The 19,974-nt window shown below is 34.6% G+C and overlaps 1 protein-coding gene across 3 annotated transcripts in view; it reads right to left on the bottom strand.

Moving 5' to 3' along the window:
• Positions 1 to 15,347: 15,347 nt before the first annotated feature.
• LOC123525370 (opine dehydrogenase-like) overlaps positions 15,348 to 19,974 on the bottom strand; it is a 37,059-nt gene continuing 32,432 nt past the window's right edge. For all 3 annotated transcript variants that reach the window (XM_053537926.1, XM_053537927.1, XM_053537925.1), the window contains one exon: positions 15,348 to 16,818. In XM_053537926.1, coding sequence (XP_053393901.1) covers positions 15,603 to 16,814 — 1,212 coding nt within the window. In that variant the 5' untranslated portion in view covers positions 16,815 to 16,818 and the 3' untranslated portion in view covers positions 15,348 to 15,602. The remainder of the gene's footprint in view (positions 16,819 to 19,974) is intronic.

Raw genomic sequence — 19,974 nt, 5'->3', positions numbered from 1 at the left:
AATAGCTTTTATCTTGAAAGTACGTAATTCTGTGCATTTTCTTTATTCAAACTATTTTCAAATAACCATTATTTGCTGAAATATTTTTTATGAGTCTTTTGCTCTGAATAATAATCAATATTTTGCTTCTTTTATGTAGTTATATTGAAATGTTATGCGGAATGTAAGAAAATGGATGATGGTAACCAATGTTATTTGGAATATAGTTGGGTGAGAGGTTACTTGTTACGGCCATTTTCAAATAAAAAATCTAGCAGTTTGATTTGTAATACCTATTTTACAGGTTCCGTTGATAATTTGTTACTTATATACTAAAACTAAGATCTAAAATTGTTCAAATTTCAGTAGAAAATTGTGGTTTCTTGAATTGAATTGATGTTACCATGGAAACGAAGCCCGTGACCTATGTATCTAAATGTAAAATTCAAAAGCGTTGACACTAGTCTACTTAAGAAACACAGCTTCGGCTTTTTATTTTCATTTCAACAATATCCATGAGAATAATAGTAGCATGCTGAACGATTTTTCCATGAAAAATGCCAGACGAGGGGTACTGCTGTAAGTATTCTAAGCTTAGAAATTTGTTTGAATAAATGCAGATAACACGAAAATATAACTTACGTTAGAAATAATATGTTTTAAAGCTACATCAACTAGAAAGATAATCTTATTCAATATTATTTTATAAGAAATTATGACAAAAAGCAAGATATAAGCCATTTTAAACATCTCTGTTGCCATGGTTACTTTAAACTTTAAGAAAAATAGGGTACCATGTATAGTGCTTGGTATTTTGCTAATAATATTACCCAAATATTCTATGTTGGTCATTAACAGGATGGCACTGAAGCCGTCGAAAACTCCTATTTTTATACATAGTTGTTTAAAACTGAGAGAAAATGCGTTACCATGGAAACACGAGCCCCGCGACATATACATTTTAAGCTTATATTAGAAAGCTAACGTGCATACTAATAAAATTATAGATTATGCTGACTTCTACGGATATCAATGAAACTAAAATACACTGAAAAGTGTTAAATATCCGTACTTTTCTTCTTCTTTCAATATGAAATACCTTTGGAGGGTCATGTTCTTCAAACCTGGATAAAAATTGAACTTGAAGGGACAGAGACAAACGAAACTGAGATTTTAGCAGTTAAAACTTCATATTACACGAAATACAAAAAGATGCTGCGGTTCAACTAATTTGAATTTACCCTTGTAACAAGGTAACCTACCTCCTTAAGTACAGTTATTTAAACCGTGTATGGAGCAATGTATTTTCCCGTAGTGAATATATTTTATAGTGTGCAAGCCTGCTTGCTCAAGAAGAATACGAAATATAAAAGTAACGCGGTCACTCCTTGAATCCAAACATCGATTGCCATCCTTATTTTACTTTTGATTCTGGCAACATTGCGTAAAATCTAGACGATATTCTTCTGTCCTTTAACCTCTTCTTTTATAACAGTTTTATGAATAACAAAGCAATTGACGTGTAATACATATTTGCAATTTCGATGTCCAAATTTCTCATATACCAAACAGTTTTACATTACAAGTTTGACTGACCACATAAGACCGCAATTATTTGCCTTTGGCTGAACACAAGAAGGAAGTGGTTACGCGGAAAATAGGGCCTCTGTTTTTGGTGAATGTTGGTGAAGTTTTGAGTGATAGATCTGCAATAACTGACATAGTTTGATAGTGGAGATATAAAACAGCAATTGCATGGTCACCTTGGTGGAATATGAACGTCAGAATATGCATAACATGACTTTTCAATACGACCAGTTTTGCCTGTATACGGTCATTTCGTGACTATTTTCATACGCAAGTGATCTGGTTCAAGATGGTGAAAAGAAAAGCCGGTCAGTCCCATCTTTACTGTGGCAGGATTTTTTCTCTTGAATAGTTCTGTCTTGTGCCTTTTTGTTTTGAATGCAGGAAAAATTGCAAAATTGTACAGTGTCTATATATCGAACAAAGTAGAAATAACTGTGGTCCTAGGTAGGATGTGACAGTAATTAAATATATCTATATCTGAATAAACACATGGAAGTACAGTCAAACCTGTCTATAAAGACCACCCTTGGGAGAGCCAAAATGTGATCTTTATTGGGAGGTGGTCTTTATTCACAGGTTTAAGTACACTGTAAATGTTAAAATAGGAAACAAAACATGTGGTCTTTAAAGACAGGTGGCCTCTGTTCAGAGGTGGTCTTAAACACATGTTTGACTGTAATTCTAATTATAGATTATGATCGAACTCGAAACCCCTGGTTTCATTGCCCGGCCAAACCACTGAAATACTTAGACTCCGCTCTATCAATGCATTTATTTTCAAAGTATATTTAGCAACGCCGCCTAAGTGATAAGATTTTGCTGCTATTAGGTATTGATTCGCTCGTTCTATCAAATTATTGCCCTCTAATGGAAATTGCTTCATATCAGGAATAACTTAAGAGAATCCCACTGGAAATCGCTGCAGTTTTAATGAAAATTATCTGCCATGTGACACTAAAATGCTGGTGCTTTTCTACAAAGAAATACAAAATACACGTATAAAAATAATGTGTCAGTTGGCATTGATAATACTGTTACAAAGAAATTGAGACCTCATATGTTTTAATGAATCTTTTCTTTTCTCCTACTGGAGGGTGCAACATCTGCACAGAAAATGTAAACTTAATCTTCCATTTGGCACCAGTTGCATTTTTTCTTGTATTCGGTCGATTTATTTATTTAATCACCGAAACCACATACTATGTGCAGTGATATTCGAAAGAAAGCATTTTCTTGGCATGGTTAGTAGCACCTCCATCTGTAGACAATTCGGGAATGAGAATGATTCAATATTCGGTACACTTAAAGACAAACAATCATTTTAAGTAAGTAAGCAATGTATTAGAGTAAGGATTTTATGTTTTATTAGATGTTTAAGCAGGTTATAAATTAGGATTATGTGTGTTTTTAGAATTATTATGCCTTCTCTTGAGAAGGAATATTATCGTTCAATAAGTCACACTTGACTGAGCTACTGATACCGAAAGCTGTTGTCATTACAAGCTGGCCAATAAAACTCCGTGACCTTAGAAATAACCTCTGACGTTAGACTATTCTTTCCTAATTGAGGCGACTCTCTGACTGAACGCGTTCCGTGGATTACATATTACTTAACCCGAGGATGTTATTTCCTCCATTCTTGAGGAACATAACATACATTCAGTCGACCAGATAGACATATATTAGCAAATTTAAATGTAAACAACTAAATATTATCGTTACATTGAAATGCATAGTTAATATATGAAAACAAACCCCATTGCGACCCTCTAATTATGCGCAACAAATTCACGCATCGAATCGTAATTGATTAACCGGGTCAATGTCTTATTGCCGTATTTACCCTACTGAAAGTGGTAACAGATTTAATTTGTTGTTGGATTTAACAATTTATATTAAATAACTAGCGTAAATACTTTCTTGAAATTTTTTGGCAATATAAAACAGACATTGCAACCAAAATTTTACAAGATGATCATTTTATATTTATATAGATATGGCCCTAGAAGGAACTTTTGCTATGCTTTAACTTGTTAAAATTATGTTTGTCCTTACATATTTGACGATATTAAAATGTACTTGTCTACAGGGAGCTCGTTTTAATTTATTTTTTCTTAAACTAAACAAGGTCAAATTCCAGCTATGAAATTGTGATTAAGTAGCCTCATTCACAAATAATGTGTCTTAGAAAAAAACATGCGGCGTATAAACTTTCCCTGATTGCACCAATACATCAGAACTTGTCACAGTTATTGATTCTATGCCTGTGGATCAAGCAGAGACCTGTTCTCTCATTCCAGACGACATCCATCATTCTAGGCGGCATTTACTCTGCAATAACAGCTATCTCTTATTTCATTCTAGGATATAAAACAGGTATAAATTTGCCTAAATCCATGGGTTTCATCCAAAAATGTATTGAATTACTACAAGAAGTCTAATCTGTGTAAGTCTTTAAAAATCTGAGTCTAATATCTGCTTTAGGCTTGTTTTATGCCGGTCTTAAATTCGCTTTTAGCCTCACGAGAAAATAACGATTGGTCATAATGTTCTTTGCAAGAATCATAAAAAGTTCATGCGATGATGACAATATAAGACAGAAATAAACAGGATTGAGTATGGTTATAACTTTTGCTGTATCTGGTACACGTTCTTTGATCCCAGCAGAAACGTTTCGAAATTTTCAGAAGTCTAAATATGGAGAATGTAAGTGGCCAATTTTGTCATAGCAACCAGTGCCCTGTCTCAGTACTCTGTTATATGATTAGTTGTTCTAAACTGACCCATGGCAATGTTACATACTAATCGTTAAAGTGGTTCTGTAACCTCGGGACATGTTTGATCTTCCTTTGACTTGAATTGTGTCTGACATTATACGAAATTCTTGCATTTCTCATTTTTTTACGTCAAGCCTACGAAATCAATCACTGTCTGTCTGATGATTAGTAATAAAGATAATCCAATAGCTTTGCCTTTTATCTACTTTTAATCTGCAAGTTTCGAAAATCCGCAAGTTTCACTCGATAGCTACTTTGCTTAGTTGATCTATTCTATTCTAAACTTTTTGAGTGTTTTTTTTTATTGTTTTCTTATTTTTCTTTATTTCTTTTTTTAATTTTTTGTTGTTGTTTTTTCTTTTTTTTTTTTGTTGTTGTTTCTATTTCTTTGTTTGAGCGAACGTCATAGATACTCGTACGACACTGAAATCAAAAGAAAATAGCGAAGCATACTGTTCACGCGCAAAATATTGTACATTCTAACACGACAAGCAAATAACCTACATACATAGCTCGGGTTATCCTGCAATAACCCACGCGCGTGCAATGACGTCATCCGATCCAAGTGCGTAGCACGGTCGTAAAAAGTAGTTACCATTTTTTTTCTAACACTGTTGATACTAGTATGTCGTGTTAGAATGGAAATAACAAGTTCCCAAGTGTGATTTATCGTAGAATAACCCGAGTTTTTCGTTCTTATGCGAAACAATATATCACTCAGGACTACGGCCTTCGTGGTATATTCTTACGCGTAAGAACTCAAAACACGGGTTATTCTACAATAAACCACGATTTGGAACTTATCATTTCTTAAATAACAGCTCACGTCAATTTAAAGGACAATGACATCAACAATGTGCAACTGAATGGTATAACTCCGCGCTAAAATTTGACAAACATTAGTCGGCTGGTTACAAAGTTACAGAGAAAGAGCCAGGCATATTTTCTTTTTAGACTGAGTATAGTGTATATCACACGGATGTAAAGCTCTTTTTCGACACACAACTCATTGTATTAAGGAGGTAGGTTACCTTGTTACAAGGGTAAATTCAAGTTAGTTTAACGGCAGCATTTGTTTGTATTTCGTTGTAATATGAGTTTCACCTGCTACAATCTCATTTTCGTTTGTTCTCTGTCCCTTCAAATTCAATTTTTATCTAGGTTTGAAGAACATGACCCTCTAAAGGTATTTCATATGAAGAGAAGAAAGGAAAATACGGATATTTAACCTTTTCAGTGTATTTTAGTTTCATTGATATCCGTAGAAGTCTGATAATTTTTTAATTTCACTAGTATGCACGTTAGCTTTCTAAAATAAGCTTTTAAATGCATATGTCGCGGGGGCTCGTGTTTCCATGGTAATGCATTTTCTCTCATTTTTAAACAACTATGTATAAAATAGGGGTTTTCGACAACTTAAGTGGGTTCTTTTAATGACTAAACATGGAATATTTGGGGGAAAAATTAAAAGCAAAAAAACCATGCACTTTACATGGTACCCTATTTTTCTTAAAGTTTACAGTAAAACCCTGGCAACAGAGATGTTTTAAAATAGCTTATATCTTGCTTTTTGTCGTAATTTCTTATAAAAAAATATTGAATAAGATTATCTTTCTAGTTAATGTAGCTTTTTTAAACATATTATTTCTAACGTAAGTTATATTTTCTTGTTATTTGCATTGATTCAAACAAATTTCACAGCTTAGAATACATACGGCAGTACCCTCGCCCGGCATTTTTCATGGAAAATCGTTCAGCATGCTGATATTATTCTAATGGATATTGTTGAAATGAAAATAAAAAGCCGAAGCTGTGTTTCTTAAATAGACCCGTGGGTTAACGCTTTTGAATTTTTCATTTAGATACATAGGTACGGGCTTCGTTTCCCTGGTAACATCAATTTTTAAATTTAGGAACCACTTTTTCCCCTGAATTTGACAATTTTAGATCTTAGTTTTAGTATATAAGTAAAAAAATTATCAAAGGAACCTGAAAAATAGGTATACAAATCAAATGCTAGATTTTTTATTGAAAATGGCCGTTAAAGTAACCTTTCATCTTTAAATATGTTCCAAATAACATTGGTTACCATCATCCATTTTCTTACAATCGCATAACGTTTCAATATAAACTACATAACAGAAGCAAAATATTGATGATTATTCAGAGCAAAAGATTCATAACAAATATTTCAGCAACTATTTGTTATTTGAAGATAGTTAAAATAAAGAAAATGCACAGAATTACGTACTTTCAAGATAAAAGCTATTAATTTTGCGCGGTAACTGACACGTAACGTCATGACGTCAGTGACGTCATTTTAAGGCAACATTGTTTTGAAGCGTTTCTGCGGCAGTTGATTCATTATTTCTGCATTATTAAACCATAAAGTATCAGATCGGAGGCAGGTTCATGATTTGTTTTCAGGAGAATGAATATACAAACACATTTAGTTTGTCGTAAACGTCATCGTAAATCGTCACGTTAGCTTCCGGTTGGACATGCGCACATACAAATATGAAGGTAACCTACCTCCTTAATAGCAAATCTAGAGCACTGGAACTATGTCAAATTAACAAGTTGGCATTTTAGCTCATTAGTGGAGGTAATTTGATATCTATTCCCTGTTCTTATTTAATTAGTACCATCTACGTGAACATTGTTTTCTTTGAGGAATTACCTCAAGAGGATTCTGAACTCTGAATCGAAAAATATTTGCTGGCAAAATGGTATTAACAGCACTTGTCGACTTGATTTGACATTCTTTTTTTTTCTTTTTTGGATTTATGTATTTAAGGTTTTACCCATTTTGCTATTTCACATTGTAGGATATACATTTATATCAAAATCTGTGTGAATTTATATACTTAATCATGAACTATAAAGAACGAAATTAAGGTGCAATTCTTCTCAATTATCGCCACCTCAGTGTAAAAAGCGGTTAACTGCTTTAAGTACATAAGCTTAACCAGTATTGAGGTTTTTAGCAAGGGGCTCGTCAGAGCCATTTGCTTTATAATCCGAAGACACTCGATGAAAGCCTTTAGATTTGAACTGCCAAATGTGCATGAAGATATTAGTCCTTGGCTAACTAAAATAAAGCAACCGTAGGCATTAGTTCTTGGTCATTGTACTTACATTATTCGAAAACGGATTTGAAGTCATATTACTTATACAATAGAAATCACCAAAGAGAAATTCGCTGTTAAAATACTGCAATTACAGAATTCAGAAAAGAGTCTTCCTACGCGAAAGCTACCTTCGACGAATGGAATCATGCCTATGACGCGTAAACTGTATGTGGCAATGCAAAAGTCGCGTGGAAGCAGCTTATTGATTAATAGAATGGAGTCAGTTTCGATTCAGACTTAGAAAAAATATTTATAATCTTGCCCCTAGAGAAAGAATAAATAGCAAAATAAAGTTATTATTTTGAAATGATAAAACAATTAGCCAATATTAATACAATATATATAACAAATACGCCAATACGGTTTTTCGGTGCAAGTTTCGAATTTGAAACAAATTCTTTCGGAAACAATTTTCCGGGATACTAAATAGGTTTGTATTACTGGGTGTATACATATTGTAAACACCAAAGCTTTTGGATTGCCGACAAATTATATGTATAGGCCTACAGGATGGATTAGGAATAGGCATCATTCCTGTGCCAGTCTTGTCGAGTGGTTGTTTCAGTTGATCTGTTCCGGTGGAGAAAGCTGAGCGATTGAGTTGAGCCAGTGGTGAGAAAGTTATTCGTGACTAAGAGCACGGATTAAGAAAAAACATTTCTATAAATGATTTGTTGTAGATCGGGCTATGATGGAGGAACTGATCTTATAAACACACTCTAAAAGATAATATGAATAAAATTCAGAGTTTTATATGTTATTTAATGTAACGATAACGTATTCTTTGCATATATTAACGATATAATATGCTTCTTATAGTAAAATTGATAAACACGTAGGAGATTAAAGGCAGACACAGCAATGGACCAGTTGCAAAGAACTACTTTCAGCCATTTAGTTTTTTATTAAAGTTCTACTAAAATCATAGTTTATAGAGATCTACGATATATTTCACGATTCTAGACTATTGCATAGTAAAGGAAATTTGGTAAACTGCTTGTACCTAAAGCTTCAGAGCTAGATTGCATTTTGAAAGTTGTTGAAGATCGAACTTTAAAAGTATGTTGCTGTTATTGTTGCAACTGATCCAGATAGCTGGAACGTGTGTCCTTTTATAAGTGACGCAATACTGGAAGGGATGCTGGAATGCTGGGGACCAATCAAAATCCTTGACACAAAGAACACGCTGTCAATGTGATCAGGTCAAGTCACAGTAAACATTAAATAATATGGAATTAACATAAACTGTGCTGCTATACAGACTTTAAAAGGTTAGGGCTCATACAAAGAATTGATTCAAAAAGGGGAACTGATACAATTGTCTCCGATAAACCAAAGTAGAGACGAAAATATAGCGTTCCAGCATTTTCCAGCATTCCGCGTTCAATGCAAAGAAATAGTTACACGGAGCGTTCCAGAATATTCCTGAAGTTTGCTAATTACATACTCGCTTTCAAATAAGATTTACTTTTGAAATAATCAAAGTTAACAAAACTGTAATCAGTAGCAATACAAATCAGTCATTCATATATAGTAAGCATTCCCAGCAAAAGTACTAAAATTCATGCGCAAACCTTCATAACAAAAATGGCGGACGTATTCAACTTGTAAATACCGCATGCAGGAATGCTGGAAATCGAAATATTAACAAAAGTGATTTATAACAAGCAAATATTCTCTGATAAAATCAAAGTGTTATCAGTACTTAACATACATTCAAGGAAACTGGATTAAAATCTGTATTTCACACATGGCGAGTACTGGTTCGTAAAGTGAATGGTATCCGGATGCTAGAAAGTTCGGACATCAGATTTCCGGCTAATACAATATATACTTGTATTTATATGCGTTTGAACATATGTGAAAATATGAAATGTCACCTAAGATAATGTGTTTGAAATTTGTATCAGTGCGGTCAGTTTTAAATACTCTCGGACAGCAATTCATTGAGCCATTTCATCGTCACTATTTATTAATAGCAGTGATTTTTTTTTCTCATGAAACTGCACATACTTTGTGTGTGTGTTTCCGGTATGCTGTAATACACAACGAACTGTGGTCGATTTTTGTACTATATCGTTATCATCTGTACTAGACGCACGAGTACTTTACATCAGTAGTCACACAAAGCCTAGATAAACATAACTCCCAAAAGTATGCAAGGGCTTTTATTCAAACTGCATACAGATCACCATTAAGGACAGTGCAGTGTCAAAGAACCATAAGTCAGCCAGTCTTCGTTTAAGAATTGTGTCCCTTTCTTATATGGTACAATGCTTCTTTGGAACTTAACTGGAAAACTAATGAAGTAATAGAAAGAGCATTGAAACTCGAGGGTAAACGATTTGTACGAGGAGGCGTAGCCCCCGAGTATAAATCGTTTACCAGGGAGTTTTAATGTTCTTTCTGTTTTGTATCATAGCCATACATATATGGTAGTTCAGTAGGCGTTCCACATTACAATATACAGCAGTGAGTACTTAAAATCCTTGTTTTACAAATGTGAAAAGCTCAGGTAAAATAAACGAATGCGAGCGCAGAAAATCAATAAAATGCACGTCGCTGTCTGCTGTTAGAGACACGTCCATACACGCTGGCATACTTTCCAATCCAACAGTGCGGTAACTAGCGTGCGGGTATTTAATACCTGCACACTTTTAGTTACCGCACCCTGCGCTCAGTGTATACGATTTACCTGCACCAAATTTGTTAAGAAAAAATACCGAGCTATGATACAATGGATTAAATTGATATTTCATACAATGATAAAAGACATTAAAAGGAAGTACACTGACCAAGAACTTTAACTCTGTCGAACCTATCTCCCTTTATTATATTTTATTTTACTTGTCCAGTGCATTATAAACTATCCAAGGGATTTTGTTGAAACTTTACACAAAGAAAGAGAAAATTATTATAAATTTAAGTGTCAAAGAACCATAACACCGCCCTGTTTACTTTTCAAAATATATCCCATTATGATTTGTATCTGCATACAAAGATAGAGGGCCTTAACGGGCACCGCAGTGTCAAAGATCCGCAACTCCACCTTCGTTTTAGAATTATCGCCCTTGGTTATGTTATATTTCTCTGGAACTAGAAAACTAATCCAGGGATTAATTGAGTTGGTAATTCATCCTCTCAACTACTGCAGTTTTCAGTTGCTTACAGTGAAATATAGCATAATCAACATGATATGCATGAAGTTGTTTGTTTCTTCCCCATCCACTCTGCTGTCCACCAACATTGTGTATACTATCTTGTTTATTCTACCCCAATATTATTCATTATACTGACAAAACAATGTGTTGCGACATCCATGCTCTGCAATGAGCCCCTTGCTGTCAGCACATTCAGTGATATGATTGCAATACATCTCATTGAATATTAGATTTACCAACTGGCCATATTTTCTAACCACAATACATTCATGAATGTATTTCCTAGCAGCGTATGAGTATATATTGACGAAAAGTCGAAAGTTAAGAACACATTGAACACATAGTTACACAGAAATTTACAGACTGAAAGCGTTAAAATAAAATGATGCGTTGAATAGTAAGCATTACTTGCTTGGCTGATGTGCAAAATATAACATAAATAAAATCAACAACAAATAATCTTGATGTGATCGCTTCGATTCTTCTTCTACATCTTTTATTACGAATATCAGCAAGTACAATATCACGTGTATGGTCGGTCACAAAAAGAATAACGTAAATGGCTGACGAATGTTCCTCATTCTACGACATCATGTTGCGAGAAGCAAATAATGCACATTAATTGGGGATCATGTAAAGCGTTTGAGACCACCCTTAGGGTAAATTTTCATTTTGGAAATTATACCTGGCAGACCCGTAATATTCATAGCATATATATACGGAATTGTTCAGAAGAAGTAGAAAATACTTTCTACAGAGGACACCTTGTTTGGTAATATGTATTTTGTCTTAGAACACATGTACTTCCACTGTTCACATTCTTTTTTGTAGAAGATATCCAACTCCTTTTTCCAACTTTTTTCTCTCTCTCTTTTTTTTTTTGATTTTGGTTTTACGGCGCACCAACACAGTATAGGTTATATGACGTCAAACAGGACTACAAATTTTGGTTTCACATCTCATTTACATCGAAATAAAAACATGAGGTATGGAATCAAAAATTGTATACCTGCTGGAATCACAGAGTTACAGCAAAGCCAAGTGTTAAGACCATATTAGTCGCCTCTTACGATCATGCAAGGGTAAGACAGTGGTTCCAATTCTTTCCATACCCTTAGAGGACGGGGACAGCAAAATGCATTTTTTTTTTTATGCATCGGCAGGCATTCAGTTTTTACAACACGAAATATGTTAGACGCATGTCCTTCAGCTATTACCGGAAAGTAAATCAAGGTTGAAAGTACTGAAATTGTGAACTTAAAACGCAAATGTCATTTTGATTGTAGATATCGGGGTCACGCGCAGGGGTCACCCCGTCTAAATGTATGCGCGTGGACTTTTTTTTTTTTTTTTTTTTTTTGCTATTGGGGAGCCAATTTTCAGCACTTTATTACGAACTGAAATTACCTGGGCTTTAGTACAGCATGTCAGCTTTTAATCTATGAAAAAATATTTGAGCTCTGGATAAAGAGAAATCCCACAGGGGTCCGTAACGAACCAAGGGTACATTGATAATTTTGGAACTTCATCAAATCGCTCAAAATGTCATTTTTGATGTTGTTTGAGAGTGTCAATATATGCCTCAGATGTAAGATATAACCGTATTTGAGACCTGCAGACCTAGACATTTCAGAAATATTTTCAAAATAAGTTTCGTGTAATAAATGTTGTTTCTACGGAAGCGTGAAAGGGCCATCAGACGCTAATACGTTTTAGTACGTTAAGGCTGCGGAAAGGATACACAGATCGTCCCAGAACCACATGGGGCTTTTCCAACATACTTTTTCTCGTAATTTGTTTTTTGTTGTGTGTCTATAATACTTATCTGGGTGCTCCGGGAAAGGAAAGATAGTTAACGTATATATATTTCGAAACATTGCAGTTTTTTGTCATTTTGACAGCCTTTAACCTTTAAATGCATTTTTTTTAAAGTACATGGTTTGTAACAATTTCAGCTCCCGGAATACCTGGAGAAATAATTATTTTAGAAACACAATAATCATAAAACTTTTAAAAAGGATGTTTGATATCTTCTACAAAATAGAATGTGAACAGTCAAAGTACATGTGATACAGAACGAAATGTGTTGTTCAAAAGAAAATAACCTGTCTTGAATGTATTTCCTATTTATTATGAACAGCTTGGTATATTCTTTATGATAAACTAAGGCCTATTTGGCGTAAAAAAACTAAAACAAAAATTCACCCAAGGGGAGGTTTCAAAAGGCTTTACAAGAACCTTAAACAAATGTAAAAGAACATTGCAGAGGGAACATGTAACATGCTGCGTAGGCTTCACTTTGAATGATAGTAAACATCTGTTTTGAAGCCATTTGTTTTCCATCACCTATCATATACAAACAATTTCAGAACAATTTCAATACAGAAATGTTTTGGGTTTTTTGTTTTGGTTTTCATGCATGTATAAACACTGCCGTATAACGCACACATTGAATAAAGTCGAAGAGGCTTTATAATATAATATTAAAGATATCCAATAGCTATCTTTCACTAAAATTTTATATTTAGATATATACTTCAAATGTATAAAATCTTGATCAAATGTATCTAACTTTACTAAATATTAAATATATAAATAAAGTTTGCATATAGCGCTACATTCAAAATTAAATGTCATGCAGTAACAGTTCAGTGGCAGTACACATTTATACTGTGTTTATCTATACATGTATACAATTTATACTATTTTAATCCTAACGCATGGAACTGTTAATACACATAAACTTGTTAATTGTATGTTTGCATAAACTATATGAAATAATTGTTCATGTAATTAAATAGGAAATTTGGCTCTAATATACCTTTAAATATGCGCGTAAAAGGCATGGTTTACACATGCACGAGTACCAGAACCCAGGAAAAAATTTTCTACATTTCCAAATAAAACATCTTTTCACACAATTTTTTTCATTTTTCGATGGTTTTTCTCTGCACCAGAAATTTCGAAAAATACCTTTTATAGAATAGGAATTGATCAAATGATTGCTCATAGATATGCAGTTTAAAGTTATTGCACGGATACCCCATTGAAATACAGTGTAACACGCATGAATACAAAATGTGCTGTACAATATTTCCTTTTAACCGACAGAAAGTAAATTCTTCAGACAAATCCTTACTCTAACATTTGGAAACAGTATATGAATAATTGGCTACCGTAACCTTGCCCTTTTTTTTTAAATGTCCAGGAATGGGAGACAACCCGTCAGTCATAAACTGCTCGTGTTAGACGGTGTCTAGCAACTGAGTAAGAACCAAGTAACACAAAATAAAGTCTGTACAAAGAATGTGTTTTACAAAATGATGAAACAAGCCCAGATTTGTAAAAAAAAAAAGCTAGTGTGCGGCTCGTTGTCGATTTAATTTCGTGAAAATAGTTACTTTAACATATTTTAAACTTTTGAAAGTTCGTTCAAATGTAATTTTATGATGCGAGGATTTGCTTTATCTTACCAGAAATATCACGGTTGCTCACTTTTACATGTATAATCAGCACGAAAATAGTATATCGAATCCTATTTATAACTGATACAAAATTGCCTTTTTACACTAATAATTTAAGGTAAATGCTGATACGAATTCTACCAATTTAGACATCACTCTCCACATCTCATTCATGCGAGATTACGAGTTTGAGAGAAGAGACTGTTCAATCCGCATAATGCTGCATAATGGGAGCAACTGCTACCATTTTTCACATCCATGGTATGCGACCGGAAATCGAATCCGCGACCTTCCGCACCGGAGGCGGACGCTCTACCATTAGAAAAAAAGATTCTCACTGAAAACGGAATCGTGTGCCATGATAGCGCAGTGGTAGAGCGTTCGCCTCCGGAGTATGAGCCCCACCGGAGACAGACAAACAAGAGACAGGGACAGAGAGGTCACAGTCAGGAAGAGTAGCTGGTCCAGCGATAAAACTATATTCCTGAAAGACAGATCTTCTGATGTCGATAAAACATTGCAACTGGTCCGACGCAGAGAATTTATTCTTGAGAGAGTGTCTTCATATTACTATTAAGCAGAGGTGCTGGTCCGATGTAAAGAATTTATTCCTTGGCGCGAACCTTTTAATCAAGTTTCTCTTCTCCACAACCGAAGTGACCGACAAGAAACACAGACATTCCATTCCTTGACTTTTTTTAAAGGAAACAACATGTTTTCAAAAAGATTTTTCCCCCACATGAACAATACTTACTTAATAATTTTCATTTGTATATCGTGTCAAACACTTTTTTGCTGCCTTTCTCTAGAAGTCTATATTTAAAGAATGAAAATGAACTAACAGAAGGAAGGACGACTGAATATTAACTGAAATATGACAATACTTTTCAAACGCTCATAGGAATCAGTACACATAAAATGCAGCTGCAGGATCCCGCTTAGCTCGTTATAACACGATAAAGCATGCATTAACTCTTTTTAAAAAGCTAAAAATATTAATAACTTGTTTTGATTATGCGCTAATGGACCGCTATACCTTTCTCTTCGCCACTGAACCAATGTATACAAACGTGTTTGTTAAAACAGCACATGTTTTCTTGTTTACACACTTTCACTCTCGTTTAAAGCTAGAATCAATATTTGTATTTACCTGTCCATTCTTCTAAAAGGTAATATTGTCCCAAGGGACCGCAACTAGTACATATTCTGGTCGTCGAAAAAAAGGAAGATAAACGAACACAGAAATTATAACTTGATAAATAAATGCTTTAATTAAAAAAACGTACACCTGGAAAGCGACAGGATTGCAAGAAAAGAATCGTCCATTAAGGTCTTTGTCTGCAAATATCCCGCCAGAAATTACATCTTCGCTATAAAACAAAACATATCGTTCACTCTCAAGTGAATATTTCTATAAAGTATATGTTACATACAATCTGGATAAAAAGGGCATTTATTCATTTGCTAAAACTTCTTGACCTATCTATTAATTCAAACGTCCTATAAGATATCACATAGCTCTTCCAAAGTGTGAAAGCCATATGCTTGCGGCGCTCTTGTACTATGTACGTCCTTGCCTGTTAGCTGTGAACCAACAATGTATTCTTTACCCAGTTTTTCTTGCCCCCATGTAATGACTGCATCCATTGTTGGAGTTTTAACATCGGCACATTCAGCAATACCTTTCATGACCACAAGACCAAAAGGTATATCTTCTGAAATATATCTATAGTTATAGTCGGGAACAAATCCGTTTTCCACTTTTTTCATTGGATGCAGTAGCCCATTGTACGCTTTATTCGTCAACATACATGCTTTAAGAGAGCTATCGTCCGAGATTTGCTCATGGTAATATAGTTTGTACCAGTCGTAAATATGAATGACCTCCGACATATCGAGTTTTTCTATCCGGCTTTGTATTTTCTTTGCTGTGGCAACGACCTCGTCACTCACTTTAGACAGAAAATCAGCTTGCTCGTCATTAACACCTTGATAAAAGAGTGGAGCCTCCGGAACGGGGTTTCCATCCCAATTTCTCCATTTTCCATAAATAACAGGCGGATGAATAATAGACTTTGCCATCAGGTTAACAGCTAGGTAATTCGAAGTTGGCTTCAGCTGAGGTTTAGGTCCCATTATTCTTTGCGCAAATTCAAGGGGAGGCAACTTGTACTGACCATGTCCGGGAATTAGCGAAACTCCGAGCACATCTTTAAATCCAAGAATCTGTACTTTCTTTGCAAAATCTAAAATTCTACAGGCCCAAGGTAAAGACTCCATACTTATAATTGCGCAGTTGGAAAGTGCATTTGCATTCTTCAAACTTTTAGTGGCCTGAAATTCGAAACCTGCTTGACCCGGCATTCCTATTATAATTGTGTTTGGCTGCACATGTTTAGAAATTGCATCGAAGTATTGCTGGTGTGCAAAGGCAGGTACAACAAAGAAAACGGCATCAACGCCCTTCATAGCCTCTTCAGGATCATTGGTTATTAGTCTTGGTTTTCCGTGAAGTTCACCTTGATTTCCATCATTGTAAGTCACGTCTATAAGAATTTTGTCTTCGCCAAGTTTGTCAGACCACCTCTTTGCTTCGTCTGAAAATAATGTCATAACATTGACCTCGAGGTTGTCAAGGCAGGAAGCTGTAGCCGCCAAAGTATGCGCGCCATTTCCACCTCCGCAGACAAGAATACGTGTTGGTTTATCCATTCAACTGAAACGAAATGAAAATTTGAATAAATGGCAGTCACAAGCAATTCCATCTAACAATCAGTTTTGTTTCTACAGAAAGTTTTTCCATATGTACTGAGTTTTCAAATTCAAGTGTTTCCCTGACATCGGGTATTCTTACTAATTTTCTGTATCTGCAGGGTTTGTTATGGATATACGGAACTGAACAGTGTATATGAGCGGTATAGTTGGTGATAATGAAGAATATAAAGAACCCTTTTACGAAAACCTGTGTTTTAAATGCCTATTTTATGTAAGGCAAAAGTCGACGTTTTAACACAAAATAAAGTATATAATAATGTAGGGATAAAGCATGTTTTTTCTTGTTATAACGTCTGCAGAATCCCGAGGGATTGGTTGATGTCCGAGCCCGTAGGGCGAGGGTACCAACGTATCCCGAGGGATTCTGAAGATGTTATAACACGAAATTAACATGCGCTAACGCTATTCTAGCATAAAACGCGAAAAAACGAATAAATGAATACATTATCCCTCAACGTCATCAAATTTCCATGAAATGTGCGGGAATATCCGAGTTGTTTTTTCACGTTTACGTCATTTCCATTTGAATTATCCGTTTTGGGGCCGTAATATGTTTACGCTCTGCCACGGAACGCGCATATATAAAAAGGTGTTATAACAGCACGTGAGCGCGAGAATCTCTCTGTTAACACACGTTTTTCTCTCCTGTTAAAACACTACCAAAAAGTGACAAGAACAGCAGTTTTATGCTAGAATAATATAATAAATTTGTTTCTGATTCCTTGGACAGTGAACCATTTACAGTAAGGAAGCTAAGAGTCATTTTGGCTGAATGCTTGCAACTATTGAAATAATGCCCAGATACGTTTTAAAATCCATACTATCATTATTCTATTTTAGATTAAATGGAAGTAATATAATTTATATGAGCCGCGTTTCACACTGAAACGAAGCAGTTCCATAGTTTTTGATAATTGTCAGAAAGATATTTTTGGCTCCTCTCCATCAAATCAATAACGAGGTATATATTCACACAGAGGTATATACCAGACGTAGAAACTTCTTTGTTTGACTATATTGACATAAAGCAATGTCAGATAAATGACATAGAATGCCAGACATGTTGTATAAATCGATAAAAACTAACAAAATCAAAGTGTCTTATATATGTAAATGTTACTGATTCGAAGAAAAAGAACAGAAATCAGGGACAGTTATAGAATCAATAACTTAAAAATTAACTTAACATCTTTCAGCAGAAATTTTGAAAAATGCGTTTCTAGTGTTTCCCATAGATCGGATATGAACTAGCAATTTGGTAAACTTTATTATTGCAGATGTTTCTAAATATAGTAACAAATTTGCACTGAATTTAATATCGATATCAAGTACACTTCCGGCAATATCAGGCATACTTCCGACTGCGAAAAAACATCCAGATTGACAGGATGTCAAGCATATACTCCAGTTTAGCGGTCCCCGGTCGAAAATACGTCATGACGTCACGTTACTTTGGGGGCTGCCGCCCCCACACCCCTGCTTTTTCCATTAGTGCTACTGTTATTTTAACAAGAATTTAAACACAACCCTCCTAAAATAAATAGTCAAAGTCAGTGGGGACCGCTAAAATGGAATCTACCCAAATAATTTCAATGCAAATTTGTAACTATATTTAGTAACATAGGGAATAAATATAGGTAATTGTTCCTTCTTATAACAGAAACAATAGTCAGCATACTGCTACATCACTTGAAGTGACATCTAATTAATGGACCTTTTCATCACCAAAATAATGCGTTTGGATGATCATTGCTATCGTTTCTGTTCACTTAAAAGATATCACACGCCCCGCTGTATCGGTTAGATATTTGCTTCAAATGTAGAGAATTCCAGACAAATGTATTACACCTGACTAAATACAAAAAGAATATATGTAGAGCTGCATTCATTATTAAATGTCATGCAGTAACAGTCGCTTATTAAAAAATCTTCTATTTTTTATAGTGTCAGTATACACATTTATACTTATTGAGTTTTACATGTATTGTGTACTATTGTAAACCTATTGCATGGTACTGTTAATACACATAACCTTGTTAATTTCAGGTTTACATTAACTATGTGATTATGTCATATTTTCAAATATGAACTCTGGGTCAAGTATACTATTTAGGTATAAAGTTTAACCTACTTGCTGAATGTTCATGAATGTGTATTGTGCCTAATGTTGTGTCGTTAACAAAAATAAATTAAAAGAAAAAGAAAAAGTAAAATGTTGTTGCCCGAAGGGCACCAATGTCAAGCTCGTTATTGTTGACACACCGCCTCAATTACCCAGAAAATACTGCCAAATAAAAAAACTCAACACAAGTAACAGTTGATCCGACATGGCCTTTTGCCCTTAAAAAGATCTTGACATAGATAGGGGCCTGTTGTCTGGAATCAATTATCCGTTTTACTGTTTGAATTGTTTCTGTCAAATAAACAGAATTGCTCCATGTATTCCAAAGTAATGAGCTTCACAAGATCTTACCCTGTATGACCTTTGCTCCCCTAATGTGACACTGACCGTTGCGACAAGGACCCGGCTTTGCACATGATATTCTATCTAACTGAGATAGACAGACAGTTAGACAGACAGACATATTTATTTAGTAGGCCCTATATAGTGCATTCATGGTTAAAAACAATCATGCTGCAATCTTTGAAAATTAATTTAACAAACATCAGTAATGAACCATATCATATAAATTAGTACCAAGGATAACACAAAAATAGATTAAAAGCCTTATTTCCATTGCGGTCCTTTTCTACTGATGGCCTCCTGATATTGAGAGATACGAAATATGAATTATCACAGATAGAAACGCAATCGTAAAAATAATACTGACACTGAACTGGATAAAAAGAAAACAATGTTTGCATGATATTCAAAATATGTCATAGCTGACTAGAAATACAGACAAAATACATCTTGAGCAACACAGAAAGCAAAAAAAAAAAAAAAAAAAGACCACAACAATGGAATGCACTTGGAATATTCACAAAATTCTGTTTTACTTTACTAATAAAACGATAAAAGATACATTGACTTTGTAAATGGTTTTAGACGGCAACCTTGAAGGTGTAAAGTTTTGGTAAATTACTAATGGAAGGT

Source organism: Mercenaria mercenaria, chromosome 3 (genome assembly GCF_021730395.1).
Source record: "Mercenaria mercenaria strain notata chromosome 3, MADL_Memer_1, whole genome shotgun sequence".
In the NCBI taxonomy this organism is placed as follows: Eukaryota; Metazoa; Mollusca; class Bivalvia; order Venerida; family Veneridae; genus Mercenaria; species Mercenaria mercenaria.
This window is presented reverse-complemented; position numbering and strand designations above follow the sequence as displayed.